The sequence below is a fragment of the Microcebus murinus genome, chromosome 14, assembly GCF_040939455.1.
Source record: "Microcebus murinus isolate Inina chromosome 14, M.murinus_Inina_mat1.0, whole genome shotgun sequence".
NCBI classification, from domain to species: Eukaryota; Metazoa; Chordata; class Mammalia; order Primates; family Cheirogaleidae; genus Microcebus; species Microcebus murinus.
In genome coordinates this window covers 53,872,336-53,897,901 of record NC_134117.1, presented here as the reverse complement: position 1 = coordinate 53,897,901, position 25,566 = coordinate 53,872,336, and the positions used below count along the sequence as shown (strand labels likewise).

At 53.5% G+C, this 25,566-nt stretch overlaps 1 protein-coding gene across 1 annotated transcript in view; it reads right to left on the bottom strand.

Annotated features, from left to right (window-relative positions):
* LOC105870175 (cadherin-23) overlaps window positions 1-25,566 on the bottom strand; it is a 298,328-nt gene that overhangs the window by 77,402 nt on the left and 195,360 nt on the right. The window contains exons 10-11 of the mRNA XM_012762567.2: window positions 5,728-5,840; window positions 3,913-4,101 (exon numbers count right to left, since the gene is read on the bottom strand). Coding sequence (XP_012618021.2) covers window positions 3,913-4,101; window positions 5,728-5,840 — 302 coding nt within the window. The remainder of the gene's footprint in view (window positions 1-3,912; window positions 4,102-5,727; window positions 5,841-25,566) is intronic.

Sequence of the window (25,566 nt, the reverse complement as noted above, 5' to 3'; positions counted from 1 at the left end):
GTGGGTTTTCTATAGCTGGGGAAGGAGAAGAAATTGCTCAGTGAGACCTGACAATGTGGACAGAGTTCTTGGGAGATAGAAAGGGCCTCGTTCAAGCACCGCTGTTGTTGTGAATGGCCTGGCAGAGCCTGAGATTCAGTAAGAGACTCAGCAGGACCTCAGGTCTGGTGAGGACCGGGAATTAGATTAGCATCCTTATTAGGAAGGACTGTCCCAAAGTTCCCACTGAGGGGTTAAACTGCTTCCTCCCTCCCTGTTTCCCTCGGCACTCGCCACTGCCCACAGTGGACTTTTAGGGTCCTCCTTCCTATAAAAACTCGGCAGGGCCCAGTCTGGGAAAAGCCCTGGGCCATCTCATTGCTACTTTATCATTCAGCCACTCATTATCTCGACCCATGCTTGTTTCCAGAGTGCCTCCCAAGTTCCAGGCAGAGTACATGGCTCTGGTTACCCTGTGAGTGCTGGGTCATTCGGTGTAACTGGGAGACAGGTATTAACGAGGTCACTACACTAATCCCTGGAAAACCACAATCAGGAGTGTGAGGAAGTCACGTGGTCCCACAGAGCCTACAACAAAGGACTCTGACCTCTCCTCGAGCTCCCTTCCCTCCTCCAGATTTGCTCAATGAACATAGTTTTCTGGACAGCAAGCAAATCCAGAGTCACCTTCCACCCAGACACAAGTCCCAACAGGTGTACTGTCCCCTCAGAAAGGGAACTGCAAGAAACAGCAATTTTCTAAAATCTCTTTTGCAACAGTTGCCTGATTTCTCCCAGATTCTGGACACTCCGGCAGTGTTCAATTGCCAGGAACTTCTGTCTCCCGTTCCTGTCTGCAGCATGGCTGAACGCGCCACGCTGGGCAGCTGGGACACGCCCTTCAGACCGGCCCTCGGGAGCATTCCCCGGCCAGTGCTGAGTCCCTCTGGAGAAGCATGGGAGACGCACAAGAGCAGGGCTGGAGCAGAAAGCAACTCGCCCCTCCCTCTGATTGAGGAATGAGCCTGGGGCCACATGGAGGATGGCCCAGAGGACCTTACAGTGGGGTAGCCTGGGCTTCTGGGCTGCCTCTCCTCCTGTTAGCTCTCTCTCTGCCCGTCGCTGTGCCCTAAGGAGTGGGATCCTGTGGCGAGGAGCTGGCCTCTGCTGTCAGACTGGGCAGCAGTGATGAGAGCAGGGACGATGGCTGCGCCTGGGTGGGGGGCAGTCACTCGAGGCAGGCTGGACCCAGACATCCCCCAAGCATTCCTGCAGACACTTCAGACAGGGCTTCTAGCAATAGGAGCCTGAGATAAAACCAAGAGGATCAGGGTGACCTTGACAGCCCCCAAGCCGTCGTGGAGAGCAGGCCCTGGGAGTTCTGGCTTTACTGTTGGCAATGCTCGCTGGGTCCGGTCCTGGTTAGGGGCCACGGCTCCTCAATAATGACAATGGCTGATGTTTTGTGTGGCAGGCCCCGTGCAGGTCCCTGCATACATCTCTCCTCTCCTCTGTACATCCCTTGTTGATACCCTCCGGGCAGAGGCAATACCTAGCTGCTTCCCCACATTTCCCAGCCTTCTGCAGAGAGCTGGGGCCATGTGACTATTTAACAGTTCTGGCTAATGGGCCCCTGGGCACAAGTCACAGAGCCACTTCTGGGAAGAAGCACAAAGAGACCCTCTAGCTGTCTCTCCCCGCTGCAGCGACCACGACACTGCAGACTGCACAGAGGGACCCCATGGAGGGCAGTGTCCCAGCCGACCCATGCTGGACAAGTAATACAGGTGAGAAACAATAAACTTCTATTTGGGGGTTAACGTGTCACTGCAATAGAAACTGATTGACACATTCTCTTTGTTTCCTATTTCTTTTTTAAACAGATGAGCATAGTGAGGCTCAAGAATTCACCTGGGTTCACAGAGCTTACTAGCAAATAGCAAGACTGGACTTAAACACAGGCCTTGTCTGATTCCAGAGCTTGTGCTGCCAACACACAAGCTGCCTCCCTCCTGGGGTGCCTCCCACATCAAGGCCAAATTCCTTGGCTTGGCATTCGAGGCCCTGTAGGGCCTGTGGCCCAGCCCACCTCCCTACTACACAAAGCCCGCATTGTTCACGTGGGTCACTGCCTGTTCCCTGGATCGCCTTGTAGGTCTCTACCTCTGGGGCCTCTCTGTGGGCCCTGCCCAGCCTGGCCAGCCAACCTTCCTGTGCATCCAGAGGCTCCGCCCAAGACCCCTCTCGCCACAGAGCCTGTCCTGATGCTGCCAGCCCCTGCTGCCCCTGCTCTGGCAGACCCTGCACAGCCTGTGGCCACTGGACCCTGAACCCCACGCTGGTATTAGTGCTTCTCTTCTCTTGAGCATTGCTCCTTGCCTGAAACCAAGATGGGACTTTCTTCTGATGTTCTCATTCGTACAGTAATCTCTACAAGGGGGTACCTGCACTTTAGGGGGATACAAGATGATCCACTGGGGTTTGAGAAAATATTAGAATGTGTTTCTATGCCTGTTTTTATCCCCCTTTAACAATCACATTTTTATATATGTTTTAAAATGCATTAATACATATTTGCATAAACATACTGTTGGCCCCTTGGGAGAGGGACCATGGGTTACACTCCTAGTAAACAGTAGGTGATCAGGACATGCTCTAGTTATCTCAGACAGACAGGTAGGGAGCAACTCAGCAGGACTTGGAGGCACGGGTGCACAGACATGTGCTCACACACATGTGCTCACACACACATACCCGCAGTGGGACTGACTCACTCATGTGGCCCTGCGTCCTTGGAGGGACATGTCCAGCTGAGAGAAGCTGAGGGGAGGTGGGCAAAGGAGTGGGAGGAGGGGCTCCTGGGTAGGCATGGAGGGTCGTCTGCTAAGCAGCCAGGGTGAAGAAGGGCAGCTCAGGGGGAGGGGAGGAGGAAGCCCAGCCCAGAGAAAGGCCTATAAGGGAGCCCCTCTCGAGGAGTAATTGAAGAGAAACACCTTGGGCTGGAAATCTAATGGAATTCCTGAGCGAGTGTGCAAGGGGAGCAGCAGTCATAAACCGAAGTCTTATTAACATGGTGGCTGGTGGCGGGCAGGGAGGGGGCACAACGGGGACTGTCCGAGGCAGGCAGAGAGGGTCCTGAAGGGATGGAGACCTGTCCCCAGACAGGCCTGGCCCTCCTCCCACCTGATGATGCAGGGAGTGGCAGGGCTGGCAGGAGGGCCTGCAGCCTGGCCCAGAGCCCCCTCCCTCCCCATCCTCCCCAACCCCCACTTCCACCAGACCCCTTGGGCGAGATAATGCAGGCATCTTTTTATGGCCTGGGATCCCCTCCGAAGCACTTAGGTTCCCCTGGGTGAACTCCTCACATGGAAAAGGGGTGTCATTATTACGCTGAAAACAGGAATCGGGCTTTATGCCAAGGCTGTCGTTGATACAGGAGCATAAACTGGGGCACGTGCATCCTGGAGAGATGAACCCTCAGGGTGTGAGAAAATGTACTTATGGCTTATTTCTGCCTTTTTAAAATAAATTTTTTATTTTATTTTATTTTTTAATTTTTTTTGTGGACGAGGTTATGGAGCCCCAAGAGAGGGGGGCCCCAGAAGTCACCCATTTCTGCCTTTTAAAATTGCTATTTTTGTGCATGCTTTATAATGTACATACCACAGTCGTATGATGATCATTTATATAACTTCTGAATAAGTAAGTACACAATGGAGGTGTGTGTCCACATGTGGGGAGTCTCCAAAAGTGGAGACTATGGATTTTTGCAGACTTATTTATCCTCAGAACCTAGCAGATGCAGGGTGCAGCAATATTTCTTTCTATTTTATAGCCGAGGACCTGACACCCAGAGACGCCCGGCATCCCTCCCAGGTTGCACAGCAGAGACAGGGGGGCAGGTCTGGAGGGGCCGTGTATCTGGGGACTCACCTCATCCTTGTCCACCACCTGGATGAAGAGGGGAAGGGCGAAGCCGACCTGCGCCAGCTCAGTGATGGCCACGCTGTACTCGGAGCTGTTGAACTCTGGGGCATTGTCGTTGATGTCAATCACCAGGATGTTGAAGGTTGTGGTGACTGTGGCATCAGACGGGGTACGGTCATCATTCAGCTCTGTGCCCTGCAGACAGAGGACAATCAACGCAGGGGTGAAGGCAGCCATACTCACAATGACAGCTACTGCTTGCCAAGGACTTTCTCAGTGCTAGGCACGGGGCTTTATGTGAATTAGCCCATCTAATCTTCACCCCAACCCCAGGAGGAAGACTCCATCATTAGAATCCCCATTTCAGTGATAAGGAAACTGAGGCTCAGAAAGGTTAAGTAACTTGTACAAGGACACACAGCCACAGTAAGTTTCAAACTCAGGCAGTAGGATCCTAGAACAGACAGGAGACAGATGAAATGGGGTAGTGAGGACCAAACAGATTTAGGGGTTCATTGAGAGGCAAAGAGAGAGTCTTTACTCAATTTTGCAGATGATGAACCAGGCCAAGAATTTCTGTGCTGGTGTTTAATCAGGACATACTTGAGCATCTTCTACAGACTGAATACTGTGGCTGGCGCTATGAGGGTCTGAGTCGAACTCAGAAATAGGTGGGCTGATTCAGATGTCTGGGTGCTCAGGCTCTGGATCAGAGACCCAGGCCCCAAAATACCCATTCCCAGTTCTTCCCCCAACCTTCTGAACCGGAATCTCTGGGCGAGACACAGGAACAGGTGTCTTTCACCAGCTTCCCAGGGCACTGGGCTTCGCAGCGAAGTGTGGGAACCCACCCTCACGTTTTGTATAAAGATGGAAAGCTGAGCTGGAGTCCTGCGGGGAATGGGGGTGGTGCTGGGACCAGGGGGCCGCTCTCTCCCAGGGGACCTGACCATTCACCTCGGCAGGAGGGCAGCAGGGACAGGAGGGGAGATCTGGGGGCGGGGGGAGGGTGGGTTAGCATGCGCTCCCTGAACAGGTGAGAGGCAGGGGCAAATTCATTGCTGCTGCAGGTCCTCTCAAGGTCAAGGAAAGCAACTGAGGGCCAGCTGGGCGGCGCCATCCTCCCCATGCCCATGAAAGGGGCTCCTTCTCAGAGCCCCTCGCCTCAGTCTTTGGGCCACCCGCTCCTCTCAGTCGATGGTGGGGGCTGGGCAGGCCCCTGAGCTCAGGCAGGATCCACACCCCTAAATGGGTCTTCCCGGGGAATGGCTCAGCAAGTCATTGATTTCAATTAAAACTGACCGTGAGTGGCAGGTGGCTGCAGGGGCAGGGGTGTGGGTGGCTCCACCTCTCCTCCCAGGGTGGGGGCCCCAGCAGCTTCTGCTCCCTCCCCGTGGCATTGCTGTTTCTTAACCCAAGAATGCCATTAAATTTAGAAATGGGACAAAACCCTGGAAATGGGGCAAACTCAAGAATTCTAGGTGGCTTCGAAAGAGGAAGCGTGGACAACAGTTAGGACCACAGGATGAGCACCTGCTATTTGCCTCCTCACCCCTGAGACGGGGATGAAAGTCCCAATGCTGTGCGGTATTGGTAACGGATGTGAAATGCCCGGCAGACGACACCTGATCACACACTTGGTACCTTCCCGACAGGGCCCCTGGGCGGGAGTCCGGGGACTCAGTGCAGAGTGGGGGAGCAGAAGTGATGTCCTTCCGGGACCTGCGCCTGGGGCAGAGCCCTCGGACACCGCTGGGGCCTGGCATCACAGCGAGGCCAGCCCCTCCACCTGGCGTGCGGGTGCCGACTACCCGGTCTCACCTTCACGGTCAAGATGAAGCCGTGGCTGTACAGGGGGTTCTCCCGGTCCAGCAGGCCATTCAAGGTCAACGCCCCGCTGATGTAGTCCAGGGCAAAGATGCTGTTGGTGTTCCCTGCAAGAGAGAGAAGCATTCCAGGTGTGACTGGGCCCAGGGCAGGTGGGCAGGGAGCTGGGGGCAGGGCTCCTCTCTGGACATGCAGACCAATCAGTAACTTATCAGGGACGCTGGTTAAAGACCAGTGGAAAGAAGTCCACAGGAGCCCGCAGTCCAGGCAGCCAACAGACAGCAGTGATCACTAAAAGAGAACATTAGGCCCTTTCCAGTCTCCTTCCGACCTCTCCCTGAGCCAGGGAGAAAGTCTTGGTTTGGCGCTAGTATACCTTTAACACCTGTCTAACACTGGCTCACTCCCCTTTCCAACAGAGTGAGAGCAGGCTTTAGGCCCAGAGCCTTCAGGCCCAGGTGGGAGTGGTACCCACCTAGGGCACGGTAACCTTGTTTTGTTTCCCTTGTGCTTATTTTTATGGTCTCATTCTATTCTATACTATTCCATTCTAATTTTCTATTTATGGCAGTGATAGAAAGTTTCCTTTTATGATAAATATAAGTTAAAAACAGAATTCAGTTTAAAAAATAAGTGCTTATGTTAAGTACTTATTAAAATTTAAGTACACATGTACAGTACTGACAGAAATCATAACCCAAACGACACCTGTCTCAAAGCGATGCCTCCGCAGCCCCACCCTCTCTCCCCTTCACAGGCACCCGGTGTCCTCACACTGGCTTCCTCGGGTTCCCCAAATCACCGTGCTCATTCCTGTCTCCTTGTCTTTCAGTGCCCGCCTTCCTTTCTTGTCCTCACTCTCCCAGACTCCCAGCCCAGTGCCCGCCTGGCCTCCTCCTCCAGGAAGACCACCCTGACTTCTCTAGCTGACCCCTTCTGGTCCCTGTAGGCAGCAGCCACTGTTCTGCAACTGCCTGTTCTCCAGTTGCTTCCTGTGGGTTACTCTGATCTTCCTGCCCTGCTGAAAAGCCTCTGAAGACAGGGGACTTTCATGACTGTCCATCAAGGTACCTGGCCAGTGTGGGCACGTGGTGGCAGGTGTGTTCCCCACCTGGGCCAGCTCTGCATGGGCTCCCACCCTTGCCCTGTGCCCTTCCCACCAGGCTGTGAATTCACCTGGGGAATCCCAATCCACTCTGCTCTCTTCTTCACTGACCAGGTTGCTGGTCCATTCACATACTCCCTCCTGCCCGTTCACTCGCACGTCCAGCAATCCCCAGCGCAGCCGTGCTACAGCCAGGCCCTGCGCTTGGCAATGGGGGGCATGAACATGTCAGTCTGCCAGGAATGCTGATGCTGAAGCATCTGCAGCCTGGGAAGGGACCTCTGGCATCTCCAAGAGTCACAGCAGGGAGAGGCTGCTCACAGACGGGAAAGCTCAAAGAAGGAAAGCTTCATGGAGGAGGTGGCATTAATTCCCTAGAGCTCATACTAGCTGTGTGACCTTGGACAACTTACCTAACCCCTCTGTGACTTGGTTCCCTAGCCTTTAAAACAGGGATAATAATGGCATCTTCTTTATAGGGTTATGAGGATGAAAAGAGTGTGAAAGCATGTTTATATCAGCTTGGAACAGTTCCTCAGTAAGTGTTGTTGCTGTTAAGGTTTGAGCTGGATCCTGGCGTGGGGGCAGGATTAACACCCAACCTTCAACACACAGGGAACACCAGGATTGCCCACAGAAGCTGCCTTGCTCCTCCCCTACCCGGCTCTAAAGGGATCTGTGCACAGTAGGCCTCATATCATCTCTCAGATTAACTAGGGGAAAGGACAAGGGGAAACAATTTCCTCTTCTAACTTTAGACTTTGGGACAGGGCTGTTCTTAGCCGATCCGTGCTGAGTTACTACCGGTGCTGGTCAGCAAGGCAGCCCACTTCTTCCGGGCCAGTGGCTAGCGCCTGCTCCCTCCTGACCTCCCAGCCCACCGCAGGGGTCGGCCGAGGCGCGGAGAGGCTGCTGATGACTGTGGAGCCTGTTCAGGTCTCACGTCGCCCCCAGGCTATGGGCTTCGGGGTCTCTGACGCAGGAGGGGATGCCACTCCAGCCTCCTTCTTGCCTGAGGCTTCCTCCGTGGCCACCAGAGACCAAGGTCCCTTCCCGCTGGGTTCTGTATGGCTGGGTCTGTGCAGTGGGGAGGACAGGATTGCAAGGGGGCACAGAAACGCATGAATAGAGGGAGTTTGGCTAGGAGTTTTGCTGCTGGGGAAACAAAAGATGTCTGCTTTCATCTGTTCGTTCATTCATTTGCAATTAGTATGCTTCTCCTAAGGGACACATTCTACTGGGGTTGCAGCCCTATAGTACGGCCATCAGTGCGGGGTGGGGGAAGCATAGGCATCACACACAGGGCCTCGTGAGGGGCTGGTCCTCTGAGCCCCTGAGGCTGAGCTGAAGGAGAGCCCCAGGCAAGGCCTCAGAGCCTCGCGCCCCTCCCCCACACACTCGCAGGCCGGGCCTCCTCCCCAGCCCCACGGCCAGCACCCGGTCACTCCAGATTTTCACAAAAATGTATTCTTTCCAATAAAGGAACCTATCAAACGTTTAACTAAACGTGATTCAATGTTTATCTTTGTGAGATTTTTCTTATAAATCATTCACAAACCAGAAGCCCCTTGTTAAATGATGTGCTTTAGGTTTTGGTTTGGAAAACAGGGTTACCAACCCTGGACCCTCAACTGCGTGTCCCCATTTAGCACCTGGGCCCCATTCTCGGTCACGCTGCCCACTCCCAACTCAGCAGCCGTCCCCAGCACGTAAAACACCCCTCGCTGTGACCTAGGCACCTTCTCCAACAAACCTGCAGGCAAATACCTCCCAAATAGCACACATCGAAACAAGCGTGGGACCCTCCCCAACACACACACACACACACACACACACGCACACGCACACGCGTGCGCGCTTCTTTTTCACACATCTATCTGTGCGGCATTCCAGCCTCCTGCCAAGAATGAATGACTAACTCCCAGGACAAACAGCCAGAAAAGGCTACAGCTAGAGAGCTGACACGGCCACCAACGTGAGGCACTGACTCAGTGAGATGCCCTTACTGTCACCATGGCAACATTAGCACTTGCTGGGGTGCTGCTGATCTCGGGCAGGGGCAGGAGATGAGCCCTGCGCCCTAAGCAGGAAATGCCAGGGCATGTCACACTCAAAGATTCTCTGATTCCTTTATTCACTTCCACTCATTCCTTTGAGCTCATGTTGAGCACCTACTGTGTGCAAGGTGCTGAAGAGTCGGCAGAGAAAAGCAGGCAAGGTTCACGCCTTCAGTCTCACGCGAGTGCCCTGAGCATCAACATGCATGCTGTGATCACGCTGCTGAAAGTGCAAGCCCCGGCTGAGCTGAGGGCCCTGAAGACAAGCAACATGGAATGGAGAGGGGTTAAGATTATGCCCTCTGGAGGCAGGCTGCGTGGGTTCAAATCATGGCTCTGCTACTTACTAGCTGTGCGGCCTTGGGCAAGTTACTTGCCATATGTGGGCCTCGGTTTCCTAGTCTGTAAAATGGGGGTAAGAATAGTACCCACCCAGGGTGTTGCTGTGAGGAGTAAACAAGCTAATATGGTGCTCCCCTACCCAAGGAGCCTGTGCCTACAGGTGTTTGCCCAGCAGGGACACGGAGCCAGTGTGAGGCTCTTGCCAGAAGAGAGTACTTACCTGTTGGCTTCCTGGAGGCCAAGGCCCAGGACAAAACCCTCAGACCCACAAGGCCTCACACCCAGGGCTCCAACCTCTGCTCCTTCCATCACTCGCCCCTGGGGGATGCTGCTTCCCTGCCTCGCTCCCCTCCCTACTCCTCCACTCCCACATCCTCCCTTCCTGGGGGCTGTGGGCTTGGCAGCCGCACTCACAAGTTTCTTTGCTCTCCTGGAAACTGATACCACCATGTCAGCCCTCTGGTCTCCCAGATGTTCTTTACCCAAGTCCCATGGGGGGCTGAGCGGCTCACTGGGGACGCCTTTCACCTGTTCAGCCCCCACTGCTGAGCAGAGGGGCAGCTGCTTCCCCTGGGTGGACAGGTGGCATCTTGAGTGTGTGGGAGGTAGAAAGGCAGGGGAGGGGTTCTCAGGGTGGAAGTGGGGGCTGTACCTTTAGTGTCCTAAGGATTCCAGGAACTGGTGACTCAAAGCAATCACAAAAGAGAAAAGCAGGTCATTACTGGCCATGCTGCTTCTCCTGGGGGTGGGGGCGGGCAGCCACCTCCTCTAGTTGCTCCAAGAATCAAGACCTTTTCAGATTTTCAAGAGGGAGGTTGAGAGAGAATGAATCATGTCTGCAAAAGTGTGCGAGGCTGCTGAGGTAGGGGTTGCAGCCTTCACCCCCCTATTTATTAAAAAATAGTAGCTGCTACTTATCGAACACTTACACCATGTGGCAGGCACTGAGCTAAGCTGTTCACATAATTATATTACTTATTCTTTACAGTCACCTTATAAGAAGATATCCTAAGAGGAAGCAGGCTCAGAGATGTTAAATAACTTGCCCATGGTCACATGACTGGTGAGGGGCCAGCTTGGACTTAGATTTATGTCTCTTTCCCTCCCACACGCATTCGCCCTACACACACGTTTGCGCCCAATCTGCACTTGGCCCTGTGCTATGGGACAGGAAATATGGTGAGACAAGTAGGGGCTCATCCTCCTTCGTAGAGTGACGTGTCAACAAACTTGCTCTTTCTCTCCAGAGGGAGTCCTAGATAAAAAACATTATATACTCTGGAAAGTTCTAGATACATTTCTCTATGATGGAGTTCTACACAGCAGTAGAATGTGCACGTGGCGGTGTCTTCCAGGCATCTGGAGAGGTGGCCTGCAGCTGGGACCAGAGGGAGAGGCGGAGCTGGAGACAGGAGCTGTCAGCACAGTGGCACCAGGGACTCGCTTCCGCACTGAGGAAAAGTGGCCCGGGCAAGGCTGGCCTTTCCCGGCAGGTGTTGGTTCTCCAAGGATAAGCAGGGATATTTATTTAGAGAGCAGCAGGGGCAGAAGAGTGGCCATGGCCAGAGAGGAAACCAGCACGCGCCAGGTGCCCGCTGGCAGGAGGGGCAGCCCGACAGAGACGCTGGGCAGCCTCACGCGGCAGCCCCGGGCTCAGGAGGAGGATCTGGCAAAGGCCACTGACTGCGTCGTCAGACATCCCCAGAGTCAGACTTTAACACACTCAGGGAGGGTGGGGCACAGAAGTGGGGACAGTAAGTGCAGGTGCTGCTGCCCCAGACTTGGTATAAAAAACAAGGCGAGAGGCAGAGTGGCAGCTAGAGGGCGCAGCAGAGTCAAGCACAGGGCTTCTAAGGTTTTCTAGATGGTCAGAGGCAGAGGGGAAAGGGGGGGCTGCAGGTGGGTGGTCAGACCTGGGGGGAGGGGCAGCTCTCTCGCTGGGCTTTGGGGGTGGGGGCAGCGTAGGCCACCCTCCCACCTCCTGGTTCCTGCAGGCTGGTAGGCTCCCCCACCCCCGGCACCCCTCCTCCTGCCTGCTGCCAAATCTCATCACTCCCACATCTTGTCCCCTTGTTATCTCCCCGCAGCACCGTGACCCACAGCGGAGCGGGGTCTGGTGGAAAGCAGTTTAGTGAGTGGCTGATGGTGCGTGTGGGAACACAGGCTGATGACTTTCAATTGCCTTGTCTGCTCCGCTGGGCTAACGGCCAGCGCGTCCTGCCTTCGCTCCCCTGCCTTGGAGGTAGAGGAAAACCCAGGGCTCCCCCTCAGTCTGAGGCCTGCCCTTTCTGAAGATCCAATGTCTCCTGACACAGGAAGCTGAGCCCATCTCTGGCTCCCCTGAGCCCTGGAGGGCTGGCTGCCCCATGCTGTGGGGCCCCCCGGTTCTCACACCCAGAGACCCAGTGTGGCCCTGAGGAACATGGCCTTGGGGACAAGGGCTGGGGTCCCATGCTTCCATCACTGACGGTACCCAGAATGGCACTCATTAAATATTTGTTGGATGGCCTGAAGACTGTCTTCCTGCAGCCAGCACATAGGGGGTGGGGGCACGTTTGGGCCCCCCGTGTCCTAATATGAGAGAAAAGAAGAAAAAGGCGTGGCTTACGTACGAAGAGCTCGTAATCTTCTGGGTCTAAGCAACCACCCTTCAAATGCCAGCCCCTGAACGGAGGCAGGAGGCTGGATGAGATGGCCTGTGGGATGCTGGTCCCTCACCGGCCTCTGACTTGGTCACCTGGCCCTGCCCAGGAAGGGAGTGAGAAGAGCTGGGATTCTCGCCCACTCCCTGTTCTACTCACAGTCTGCGTGGGAGTCTATTACCCCAACACCTAGTGGAGACCGTCTGCTGAGCACAAACCCTCGGGATGAAGACAGAGCCAGGTGGCAACGACAGCTCTGCACTCACCAGCTGTGCGACCTCCTGCAAACCGCTAATTCCTTCCAGCAGATTCCTCATCTGTAAAGTGTGGATGACACTCCCGCCCTACTGGGCTGTGTGCGGGTCAGGTGTGATCATGTAAGCAAAGCACTTATTGTGGTGCCTGGTACATAGTAGGTGCACATTTTGCTTCCTGTCTGTTCTGTTCTTTTTCTTCCAGGCCTGTTTTCCGAATAGAAGAATCAGACCAAGTTAGTCCCAACGGTGGCCTATCCCATCCAGAGTGTGAGAGGCTCTCCCCACTATGGCCAACATATGCTGAGTTCTTACCTTGTGCTGGGCCCTGTGCAAAGCGTTCGCGTGCATATCTTTCTCAGTCCCCACAAATCCCTACGGGACACGCAGACTACCCCCCTTTTACAGATGAGGAAACTAAGGCACAGAGAGGTTAAAAATAACCTGCACTAGGTCATCTAGGCAGTGAGGGGTGGAGCAATGAGTTAAACTCAGCTCCCATGAAGCTAAAGAATTCATGTCCCATCCAGCATACCCTCCGCATACAAGTTCCTGTCTCCGCTGCAGGTATAGTGCATTAAACAGTTACATGTGATGGGACTAAGCCACCTGGGCCCCTGGGGCAGGCTGGCCTGCAGGCCCGTCACCAGCCAGCGGAGCCACATCATTCTGACGGGTACAGAACTGCATCACGTCTGATGAAACTTGGGAGTCAGTATGAGATATGGGCTCTGAGCAAGATATCTTATGAATTAAAAATTGCTACTTAGCTGCCTGCTGACAAAAGGGGGCCTGCATCCTGGGTGGCATCTGGGCTGGCTGCATTCAACAGCTCCGGGATCAACATATGGCAACCAGCGGTGTGTGTTACCGCAGCTTTCAACCAGGGGAGGGGACGGGCTGAGAGCCTGCTGCCTATCTGAGGGCCCTGGGGCGGGGGCGGGGGGAGCTGACCCCCTCCACAAGGCTTTCCCCAAGCCGCCTGGTACCCTCTTCCCTGCATATCTTTGCTAGGTGCCTCGCCTGCGCTCAAATGTCACTCCAGGAGAAGTCTTCCCCAACCACCCCACCTTCCCACCCTCGCCCGTCACTCTCCCTCCCGTATCTGCTTTCATTTCTTTCAAAGCACTTCTACTTTCTGAAGGTCTCTTTTCATCTGTTTATGTGTTTCTTACTGTTCCCCCACTAGAATGTATAAGCCCCAGGAGGGTGTGGACTGGGTTTCCCCAAGTACCCAGCAGATACACAGTAGGTGATCAATAAATGTTTTCTGAAGGAAAAGGTGGGCCGAAACAGGAATGTCAGAGGGCCATTCCGAGGCTAGCGCAGAAAGCTACAGAGCAGCTGATAACGGGGCGACTCCCAATGTCACACACCACAGAACATCACAACTGCACCAGGGCCCACGAGGAGGGACTGGCCAATTAGCAGGCCCAGCTGGGGCTGTAATACCCTCCTGGTGCAGCCGTAGTGATATGTTTGTTTGAGCGGAGCCATCTTTGTTAATTACAGTTATTACTGTCCAGCCAGGGCAGGACAACCTTCAGGCCCTCGAGTGGGTGCAAATTGCAGTCTGCTTGTCGTACGGGCACTTCACACAATGACGGTTTTTATTAAGCTCACTTAAACCAACACATGATTACCTCTCCTAATAAGACTACAAACTAGACTCTGATTAATTTGCTAATAACTGGCTCCGATTTATGAAACATTAACTTGAGTAGCCAAGGGTAGTCAAACCCATGATGTTTGGATTGCCAAGGGTCAGGCCACACTCTTCCCAACCCCAGGAGTGCACCGTGCAGGGCTCCCTGTGAAATGGAAACCCTAGAGAGACGGCCCTGGTCCTCTGAGGACGCTTTATCTGCGACCAGCAAGACATTACCAGGGACTACAGAATCACAATCTCTCCCTTTCTTGAAAAACCTTTTCTCTACAACTAGGGGAATTTATTCAAAGGAAATAAACACGGATGTGCCCACAAATGCAGCCACCAGTATGTCCACCATGGTGTGGTTCAATTAAAGAAAACTGGGGACAACCTAAATGTCCAATAGTAGGGGATTAGTTAAATACGTTATGATATGGAAATTCAGCCAGCCACTACAAAGTTGCAGAAGAGAAGTTAGTGACTTGAAAAAACAGATGTGCTTAAGACATATTTTTTAAAAAAGGAGTCACAAAACAGCATAGTTCTGTAAGATTTTTTTTTTTTCTGGTTTAAAAAATATATGCATAGGAAAAGGAATGAAATGTTACCCAAGATTATCTGAGTGATAATGCGGGATGGTTTCTCATGCTCAGCACTGCTGACATTGGGGCTGGACATGTCTTTGCTGTGGGGCCGTCCTGTGCCTCCCAGGGTGTTTAGCAGAGTCCTGGCCTCTGCCCGCCAGACACCAGCAGCAATGTCCCCCACACGTCACAACCAAAAAGTCTCCAGACGTTACCAAATGTGCCTGGAGGGAAAATCGCCCCTGGTTGAGAACCATTGCTCTACAGCCATTTCAGTTTTTCCCTTTCGGACTTGTTTGAATTACATTTGTTTACAAAAAGGGTCAATACAAGTCCCTTTAAAAAATAATCCCCGAAGTTCTGCAACTACATCGTGGCAATGGTTGCACAACATTGTGAATGTAATTACCACCACTCAGTTGCACACTTTAAAATAGTAAATTTTATGTTATGTATATTTTACCACAAAAACATCCCCAGTGTTTGACGATGTGTGTCTCTGTGTTCCAAGCTGGTGCTAGATGCAGGCTGATGTGTACACTGACTCACTGTGACGGGCAAGTCTTCCTCTATGCGGGTCACCACCATCACTCACAACACTTCACGGAATTCACTCTCCCTGAAGGCAGGGACCTTCCCTGCCTTGGTCATTGCTGCATCAGTGGGGTGGGGGTGCGGGGGTGAAGGAAGGTTATTTGCTCACAGAGGAGTTTGCAAGGAAGGCACTAGAGGGGTGAGGTCTCTGCCCTCAAGCTCGTCCAGTCTAGATGCGGAACCAGGACCTGTGCCAGAAAGGGGTCCAACCCTGCTGCCGGCAGCTCGCCAGGCCCTGGAAGATTCCTGCAGGGGGGCTGGTGGAGGAGGGGCTCCTTCATCTGGGCCTCGGAGGGCAGGGTTGCAGTAAGCATGGAGAGAAAGGGCATTCCTGCCGGGAGACCAGTGTGAGCTAGAGGGCGGAGGTGGGACCATCGCTTCCCAGGTGGAGGCCAGTAGGAGGGCTGACGGTTCACAGGAAGCCATGGCTGGAGTAGCTGATGCCAGGAAGCGAGAGCTTCTACCGCCAGGCAAGCAGATTGGATTTCTGTCTGACAGCAGTGAGGAGTCTCGCAAGGAGGAAGGCTGGCAGCAGGAAGGCCTGTTGGTCATGAGAGCGCAGGCTGGGTGTTGGCAGTAAGAAAAAGAGCAATAATGAGAGCAACGTTTACTGCGGGCCCACTGCATGCCAGGCATGCGCACTTTACATGTTGTTCTTCATGGCCACTCCATGTGGAGGCCATCATCACCATTGTCATCATCATTATTCCCATTATTATTGTTGTGCCCATTTTATAGGTAAGAAAACTGAGGCACAGAGAGAGTAAATGATTTGCTTGAAGTCGCACTGCTGGTAGGTGGCAGAACCAGGATTCAAAGCCAGGCTGTGTGCCTCCAGAGCCTGCAGCCTTGGTCCACACGCCAGCCTGCCCCCGAGAGATGGGAAAGAGGTGTTGCCTGTTGACAAAGCACTTTGCATGTCTGTTCACATGCACAATCTCAGTGGCTCCTCAAATGCCCTGTGAGGCCGGCACTGCTACCCCATTTATCAGATAAGGAAACCGAGGCTCAGTCAAGTGAAGTGACACGTCCAAGGACACATGGCTACTTAGTGACCCTGTTGGGATTAGAACCTGAGTCTTCTGGGTCTTCCCTGTCTCAAACAGCCCTCATGGCTACCACGGGTTTGGTCTCGCCCATGTGGGACTGGTGCTCCCTCGCCCTGAGGGCCAGGGACTGGCCAGGAGATGAGCAGGATGAGAGGAGAGCGGAGCGCTGCAGGTGCCTCTGGGCCCCACCTGCTCCCTGGCCTGCTCACCTGGTTACCTCCCGGGCCTGGGGCAGGTGGGCCCAGACACCCACGCCTCCTCTCCACTGTGGTCCCCCCTTGGGCCGAGGGTGGGCACCGAGGTGCACTGGGTCCCCCAGCCTGTGCTCCCCAGGGGGCGGTCTGTTCTGCCCGCTGCCGGGCATGGCCCACATAACTCACCCGAGGCTTGGCACTCAAGAGAGGTCAGGGCTCAGGGAGATTTACGGCCCGATAAAGCCATCTCAGTCCTCACATAAGCGGCGTTTGATATTTGATGATCTGAAAGGCCTTGTCCCGGAGGGAGAGGGGGAGGGGGGAAGGAGGAGGGGAGACACTTAAGAAAACAAAGAGGACAGTGATCAGACACCCAAGGAGAAAAGGCACGAAGGGGGGTATGCGCTGCCTGTCACCCTGGTGGTGCTGACACCCCCTCCCGTTACCCACTCCTCTGCCACCTCGCTGCTGAACCGGCAGTGGGACACGGGAAAGACAGCCCAGGGACAGGGCTACTGGGGGAGTGGGGGCACCACAGACCACCTACCATACCACCCGGCCTCTCTGTACTGGGCACGGGGTGGGGGTGGGGTGGGCAGTCCTCCTCCCACTCCCGGAGCCCACGGTTTAAGGGGGAAGCCTGGCCGCCTCCGGTTAGAGGACAAAGTACAGGTATAAAGAACCGACTATAGGACTCCCGAGGCCTGGACATGCAGTCAGGGGACTGGGTTCACGGCTTTGGGCTCGCGGGTGTGCTGAGCCTCGGTTTCCTTACAAGGAGGTGAGAGTACCTTCCCTGCTCACAGCGCTGTTTGGAGACTCAATGAGATAAGAGATCTGAAAATGCTTTACAAACTGTCAGGTGCTGAGCCTATGTTAGGATGTGTCAAGGACTGTGACCCAGGTGCCTGTGGCAGGTGGGACCATGCAGTGCCTGGAACCAGGGGAGGTGAGAGAGGAAAGATGGGCAAAGCGGGGCTGGCTGGGTGCAGTGCCAGTCCCAGGTGCACATTGGAGTTTAGGGGACACGGAGGCTTGGTGCCTCTGAATCTTCCCTTCAAATCCTCTTCCCCAGGGTCCAACCTCTTCCACTATGTGCCATTCGTTCAGTCCATTGTCTCTCCATCACTGTGACCACATGGAAGCAGCTCTGGCAACAGAGGGCTCTGAATTCCTAGCTCCACCACGTCCGGGCCTCAGTGTCCTCACCTGCCAAACCAGGATGACAATGGACGCTGCCTCCTGGGGCGCTGGGAGGACAGAGCTGGCACAGAGCAGCTCTCCCGGTTTGCTGGGCCCTCCCTGACTTCCCGCACTGCTCCTCCGAGAGCGAGCGTTGATCCCAACAGCCCCACGGCTGCCCTCTCCCGCCGCCCCAAGTGCTGCGAGTTCCGGAGCGAATGACTTTCAAGTCTCTGGAAGGAGAGCCCATCACACACACCTTGAGCTGGGTAATTTATGAACAAAATTGTGCTCCGTCAGGGCTCCGCAGCCCAGAAATAGATGTGGTCGGACGAGGTTCAGGGAGCCAGCCTCAGACACAGTTATCTTCATAGAAACTGGCCACCAGCTGGCAGAGCCGGCCCGACAACTGACCTTGAGGGGCTGCCTGGGGGCTGCGGAGCCCCCCTCAGCCCGGCTCCTGCTCTGAGGCCTGAAGAGCAGACAGAGCTCTGCCTGGGGCTCAGAGGACAGCTGTGACCCTGGGCAAGTCATTTACCTTCTCTGGGCCTCAGGGTTCTCCCCTGTTTTAAAAAGAGGGGGCCTTTCTATGGCAGCAGTTTCAAATGTCTTTGTTTTAGTAGTAGACGCTTTTATCAGATGAAATCTCACGCAGAACTCCAGTATGTAAAACAGCCAAAAATACAGCTAGCTGCCCTGGCTGAAACAGATGAGTGGGGGCTGAGTCCAGCACACTCGGTGTCCCCCTGACCCCAAAAGGGGGCCCCAGGGGATGGAGTTAGTGGTCAGGAGCCTTGGGGAGCCTGGAGGTCCCAGGACTTTTTCAGTTTTAAGGTGCCATGGCAGTCTAGGAGTGCGCAGGCTCTGATACTGCCTTATCTAATCTCCCCAGGACCAGGAAACTAAGCAGGCAGGCCAGGGATCCACACGTCTCTATCTGCATCTGATCTTTTTGGAAGAGGCAGATGTCACAGTGGCTAGGACCAGGGTTCAAATCTCAGTATCGCTCCTCACAGGTGTGTGGCTGTGGGCACATCACCTACCCTCTCTGGGAGTTAGTTTCCTTGACTATAAAAGAAAGCGCTAATTCTTATCTCATAGAGCTGATGTGAGGATTAAAGGTAATGCATCTATTTAATTCAGCCCAGTGTCCAGCACATAATAAGTGCTCAGTAAATGTTAGCTGTTGTTATAAATTCTTTCAGAGAAGGAAAGAAACTTGGCACTCAACACATAACATGCTGCTTTTAAACCTCACAACCTTGTTAATTAGTAAACTGAGGAGAGAGGTCAAACAACTTGTCCCAAGATGTAGGGCTTATAAGTGGTTGAGCTGAGATTTGAACTCATGGCCTTTAATACCAAAGTCTGTGTTCTTTCTCCTACTCCTCTCAAGAAACTCTGCTTCTAGAAGGCTCCACCAGGAAGGCCACAGATTGTGCCAGGCCCACTTTCCTGATGTCGCAGGGTTTTCCGGCATCTGGTCAATGACTCAGAGTATAACATCAAAGCAGATGTTTCTGGTCAGGGAATGACTGAGGGAAAAATCTACAGATTTAGTTTAGCACAAACCCACCCAGCAATGTGGAAAACATAAAAAATCTTACGCTCTACTCAAAATGAGTCAGAATCATCAGGTTCACAAGAAAAGATGACAAATTAGTCCTATGGGGCAAAAGCCACCAGTTTGAAGACAAGAAGGCCAGGGTTTCCCCAGCAACCCTGATGCCATGGGGTACAGGTAAGGACAACTTTTAAAAAGTTCTGTGGTCAAATAAGTTTGGGAAATGCTGAACATGTACCTTTGCTGCAGGATTTGTCAGAGCCTTTAATGTGCTAAGGAACACTGTGACTTGCCAGGACAAGGACATTGTGATGCAGTGTCTCTCCAACTTTTCTGGCCACAAAACCCTCTTTGCAAAGGCTATCTCCAGAAGCTGCTGGTCTGGAAAACTCACTGAAGAAACTGAAGGCACAAAAGGAGCTGTTCCCACAGCTTCCTTCCTGGGGGGTCTCTGAGTAATACAAGTTAGACATGTCAAGTGCCAGAGATGGAAAGTGGCAAGGTGCCTATCATGTTCAAACTTTTCCTTCTAACCCTGGAGAAATGAGGATCAGAGATGAGGAGTAACTTGGCCAACAACACACAGCACGTTAGAAGCAGATCTGACACCAGACAGGTTGAGCTCAAGTCTGGCTCTAGTCTGGGGGCCTGTCTAGGCCACAGGTCACATGTGGATCCCAGACCACTCTTTGGGGAAACTTTGGGGACCACACTTCTAAGAGAACTTTTTACTATGGAAGATTTCAAATATACAGAAATGTAGAGACAAGAGTCCAATGAAGCTCTATGTACCCATCATCCAGATTCAGCAATCATCAATCTTATTTATTTTAAAATCACCCACCACAAATTGTTTATGGTATTATCACAGTAAACTTCCAGTTCATCTCTAAATACTGTATACATCTCTCATAGGGACTTTAAAAAATGCAAACAAACATGCCAATCACACTATAGAAGACAAATGATTCCTCAGTACCACCTAAGACACAGTCCATATTCAAATCAGGGACCCCATTTTTGAAGGCAACATCAGGATCAGAGGCCTTTTTACTCAGTCCCCAGAGATCAGGCCTCTGAGATGACTGAATTTGGAAAGAAAAGGAATCTTTAACAGTATCTGCAATGTTTCACTTCTTAAACAATAACAAAAAGAAGAGCAAAAAAGATTGAAAGCAAATGTAGCAAAATGTCAACAAATGTCACCAGGGTGGTGAATACATAGGAGTGTGATATATCAGTTTCTGTACTTTTTGGAATATTTAATATCGCACATTTGCCCGTGAACTTGGCCCTGTTTCTCTGAGGAGGGCCAGGGCTCCTGGGCTGGGTGGGGAGGGGTGGCCGTTCCCTCCCAGCAGCCTCCAGAACTGCCCTTATCCTTCCAGCTGGAGCCTCAGCCCCAGATGTCACGTTATGTCCCCAGCCCCTGGCCCAGTGCCCCGCACCAAGTAGGCGTTCAGAGAACGCTTGATGAATGGACCCAGCCAGACAGGCAGGGCTGTCCCAAGATGCTCCCATCCCCCTGGCTCACATAGGCAGGAACTTCTGCTGAGCAAGCGAGACGCAGGAAAAAGAGAGGTGTCCTTGCCTTTTTGACCAGAGAGGAGGTGGCTCAGCAACCACGCTCTTTGCAAAGACTTGGGTCACTTTTTTGAAAAGGAGAAGTCACAGGACAGAGTTCAGGGTCTTTCCCACTGGGCCACCCTCAGGCTGCGTGGGCTGGTGTCCTTCTCAATTACTGGGGCTCCCGGCCCTGCCTCCCTCCCCATCAGCTGGCCAGGGCTACAGACGCTAGTCTCTGGGCAGCAGGGCAGTTTCTCTGGGAAGTACCCAGTGCGAGGGACACCCTATAGCATCCCCACGCCCAGCTCTGGGAACAGACACTCCTGCAGGGGGAGGGGAGCAAAGGACCCTGCTGGAGACAGATGGCATTTTTTGGGGTGTTGTGCAAGCTCGAGACTCTCGGGGCCCATGGAAAAGAGGAAGTAAGCTCTGTGCTTGTGAAGGAAGCTCCTGCCACAGTCCCCGGCACCAAGCAGGGCCTCCGAGCCCAAACGCTGCCCTCAGCCTAGGCCAGAAAGGAGGGCAGGCTCTGATCGCCAGCCCCTGGCACAAACCTCTGCCCAGGTGCACCCACCTTCCCTCCCAGCACTAAGCCCCAAGCGATGCCAGCTTCGGCAGCCCCCGAGCAGGCTCCCCGTGGAAGGTAACTTATGGCTTTCATTACCGAGGGCTGGGTGTGAGCCTCAGGATGCAGCCAGCCCCACTACGCTGAGTCCCTGGTGGCAAGTGGCTGCCAAGTTTGCAAGGGTGGTGCCGCTGTCTGCCTGCACGCTGCCACGCTGCGTCCCACTCTCGGTGCTGGGACTAGGCTCTCCCTTCCCTTCCCGGGTGCCTATGGCCTGGGCCTGCCCTGCTCTTGAGGGTAGGTGGATGTGGTGTGGTGTGTTGGAAGAGAATCTCTGAGGGCAGTGGCTTTGTCTGTCTTGTTGATGGCCATAGCCCCAGCAGTGGGTACGTGAGTGGTGCCTGATAAGTATTTATGAATGAGCAAATGAGCCCAAACTCCTTGTGTGACAAAAGGGGACAATGACAGTCTCTCCAAACTGCCCAGAAAGCTACAGACAGAGCCAGTAGACCAGAAGCAACTACCCTGGCCTCAGAGCCACACGCCTCCTTCCTCACTGCTTGGTGGGTGAGCTGCCAGGCCCTACCCACCCCACTCCCCCTACCCCCTCCTTGGGAGGCAGGCTCCAAGGGACCACCCGCAATGGCCCCTGACAGCTTCTCAGACCTGTGGCAGCTTCGGGGCAGAGTAGGTGGGGACGGCGGGGATAGAGTATCCGAAAAAGCCAGCCTGGGAAGCAAGTCTCGCCTCCGTGCTCTGGGCCTGTTTTCTCATCTGGGGCTTGGGAGGGTTGGAATGGATGATATCTGAGTCCCTGTGGCCTGGGACAGGTGAGGCCTCACGAAATGGGGCCCCTGTGCTGGGAGAAAGATGGAGCCCAGCAAGGGGAACAAGGAGGCCAATGGTGCCTGCCCTGCGCCCCTCCCCGCCGGCCCAGGACTGCTGTGGGTTCCTGCCCAGGCCTGGGTTATCAATCTCCCGCCACCTGGAGAACTCCCCTAAATGAAATTCCTATTGGCGTGGGGCCTATGATATAACAAGTCACTCGCTTTGCCTGGGAAATGAAAGATGATGAGGCAGAGTTCCTGGGACACAGGCGAGCTCCATCAATCTGCCAGAGTGTGCTGGGGATTACTTTGCGGGATTAATTATCTGTCCTTCAAACAAAGACCTGACCTCAGCGGCCGGATGTCCCCAACCTGGGAGGGAGGGAGCGCTGGGCGGCAGGGAGGTGGGGCCCCGGGCTGGGAGCCAGGCTGTGGGGCCGGCAGGGCGAGCGGGCAATGTGAAGAGCCGGTTCGTCACTTCACTCTTGTAAAATGCCACGTGTGGCCTCCTGCCCAGTAGGGCCGCCCCACTCCCAGCTCTTCCTGCAACGTGCCCCTTCGTGACCCATCCAACGAGGCCTCCCTTCTCGTCTCCTATCAACCCAGGCAACCCTAGCCTTCTCTTCTCCACATTACCCCTCCTGCTGCCCCGCCTTGACAGGAAGGGGTCCCAGTATGGATGGGGAAGGTCTATGCACACTGGACACAATAAAGACTGGACCACGGGCCAATCCAGCACCCACCACTTCACCAACCACATGACCTTGAGCTTCTGGGGCTTCCCGAGCCTCGGTTTATCCCTCTGTAAAATGGCCCATGTCCCAGAGGCTGACCTAGACAGGGTTGTCATGATGATCCAATGAGGCAGGGTGGTCCCGTGGAAAGCATATGGACTTCAGACTCATGCAGGCCTGGGTTTGAATCCCGGGTCTGCCACTTCTTGGCATAGCATGACCCTAAATGTTATCTAATCTTTAAGAGCCTCAGTTTCCTCATCTGTGAAATGGGGACACCAATAGTGCTTGTTGTGAGCATAAGATGTAATCTCTATAGAGGCCCTTGCAGGGGACAGACATCCTTGTGTGGGACCGCATGACATCCTATTGCCATTATGGCTGCAAAAGAAGCGGGGTCCGGGGACTTTCTGTTTTCCACTCTCACCCTAGGCCAGTCCCTCCTCTCTGAGCAGAGCCAGGCCCAAGGCACCACCCTTGGTACCAGGGAAAATCCGTGCTAATCACAGACTGGGCTGCCCAGAGCAAAGCCCCAATTAGTGGTTCTGAGTCACATGGCCGTGGAGGAAAGTCGGTCGGTGTGGGCTTCAGTTTCCCTGGAGAAGTAGGGGAAGAGAAAGATTTCATGGTAGAGACATGGCAGTCGGATGGTAACCTCTGAGCTTGGAAGTGGCTGGGGTATGGCAGAAAGGCCCTGGATGTGGGTGCAGGTGGCTTGGTGCCAAATGCTTGCGGTGCTACGCATAACCCGGGCAATCCCAGGCAGGACACAGCCCCTCGGATCATTGTCTCGAGGACGGATAACTTAGGGGATGCCCCGGCAGGTGCCCAGGCCCACACGAACGGAAGTCCCTGCAGGAAGAACGGCCTCCCTCTGGGTTGTAAAGCTGGTGTATCTGGGCCCTGCGCGGGGCTGCAGGGGTCAGCAGCTCATGTCCCGGGGCCCTGGGGACCCGTGAATTCCCAGGGAGTCAGCGGTCAGCATGACGGAAAGGAAGAGAATGAGGCAAAGGAGACAAATGCTTGTGAAGCCCCAAGCCAAGCAGGCAGCCATGCCAGAGGTGGCACTGTCCTGGGCTTGGGGTCGGGGATAGTGGCTCAGAGAGAACATGGAAAGTGAGCTGGTGGGTGGGCATAAACCCCCCATTAGGGATGGAATGGGGGCGACCAACCTGCCCCTGTCAGCTAAGCAGACAATGAAAAGCGTCACTTCCCCTAGGTGATGCCAGCGAACTCGTGATCAGCAGTAACTTGCCGAGCACTTTCTATATGCCAGGCACTGTGCTAGGCACTGCCCCTCTTTGAGGTAGGCATTTCCATCTCTATTTACAGAAGAGATTTGTCAAGATCCCACCAACAGGTGAACTCAAAGCCAGGGTTTGAGCTTGGACCTAACTGATCCAGAGCCCTTAGCTGACATCTCAGTATGCTAATGCCGGAGCCATTTCTCATGGAGCATCTGGTCAGTCATTTTGTTCTGTGGGTGACACACCCCGTCACTCCAGGTTGGGTCTACACCTCCTCACCCTTTGGCTCCTGTGTCTATAGGACAGTCAGAGGCTGAGACAGGTGCTCTGGATCCTGGAGCAGCGAGATGAGTAAGAAACACCAGGGACTTCCTGGGCCTGGGGTGGGCAGGGGTGGGGCTGTAGGCTTTAGATAAAAGGGGAGTTAGCTTTTCCGGATACATTGGGTCTACCTTCACCCCTTGAACTACACCTACATCACTGGACCTCAGATTTGATCTCCAAGATTGGAGCCCAAACTGCCAGGGTCCAAATCCTGGCTTTGACATTTACGAGCCGAGTAGCCTTGGGCAAGTTATGTAGCCTCTCTGGACATCTACAAAGTGTGCGCAGTGATAGCACTTTCCTCTCCAGGGTGCTGTGAGGAGTAAATGAGTTAACACACATGAGCTGCTTAAGGGAGTGCCAGGCCATGGCCATTACCCAGTAACTACTGTGTTTCCCCCAAAATAAGACCTACCCATAAAATAAGCCCTAGCAGGATTTCTAAGTGTTTGTGCAATATAAGCCCTACCCCGAAAATAAGACCTAGTGATGGGCGTGGCTACGCAGCGCACCTGCACAACCCATGCATTTCGTCATGGAGCGGTAAAGAAAATGAGCAGCCCTTCTCATCTGCCCCGTGAGAGCTCTACTGCTCGACATGAGAGATTGGGGCCAATGGTTCTAAAGGAAATAGAGTCGCAAGAAATTCAGGATGGAATTCAGGGTTTGGAGAGTTAGAATGATTTTCCAAAAGAAAACGACTTGACCGTATTCGAATAAATGTAGATTGTTGTACCGTACTTTAAAAAAATAACACATCCCCTGAAAATAAGCCCTAGGGTGTCTTCTTGAGGAAAAATAAATATAAGACCCTGTCTTACTTTCGGGGAAGCACAGTATTAGTAAACGCCATCACGGTTGGGCTTTGTCTTCACCCCCATCCCACCCACTCTCTTCTCCAAGAAGAGAACCAACTCCAGTGCTTTGCTGTGTCTCCAAATATGAACGTATTCTTGCTAAATATCTGCTGCTGCTGTGGCTTTTTTGCTTCTTTTATCTTAGAGAAATGGTATTATGTTAACCCTTTCTGTTTCTTTTATAAGTTCTCAAAACTAGGTTTTGAATATTTATCTATTTTGCTGTATGTATATCTATTGAGTTGAATCATATGAAATTGCCGACACTCAATCATTTTTGACCCACCAGAAGTCCCTCAGGAAAAAATGGTGATTTTTGTGTGATTCAGCTGAATAGCGTGTGGCTTCTAACTGATGAAGAATATTCATTAGTGTGGGGGGGGTTCCCAAACTTTCTCTGGAAAAGGCCATGGCAAGGCAGGGCCTTTGCAGGCCAAGGGGCAAAATCGAGGATATTATGTTGGTATTTTTTTACCAAGAAAGAAAGCAAATTTC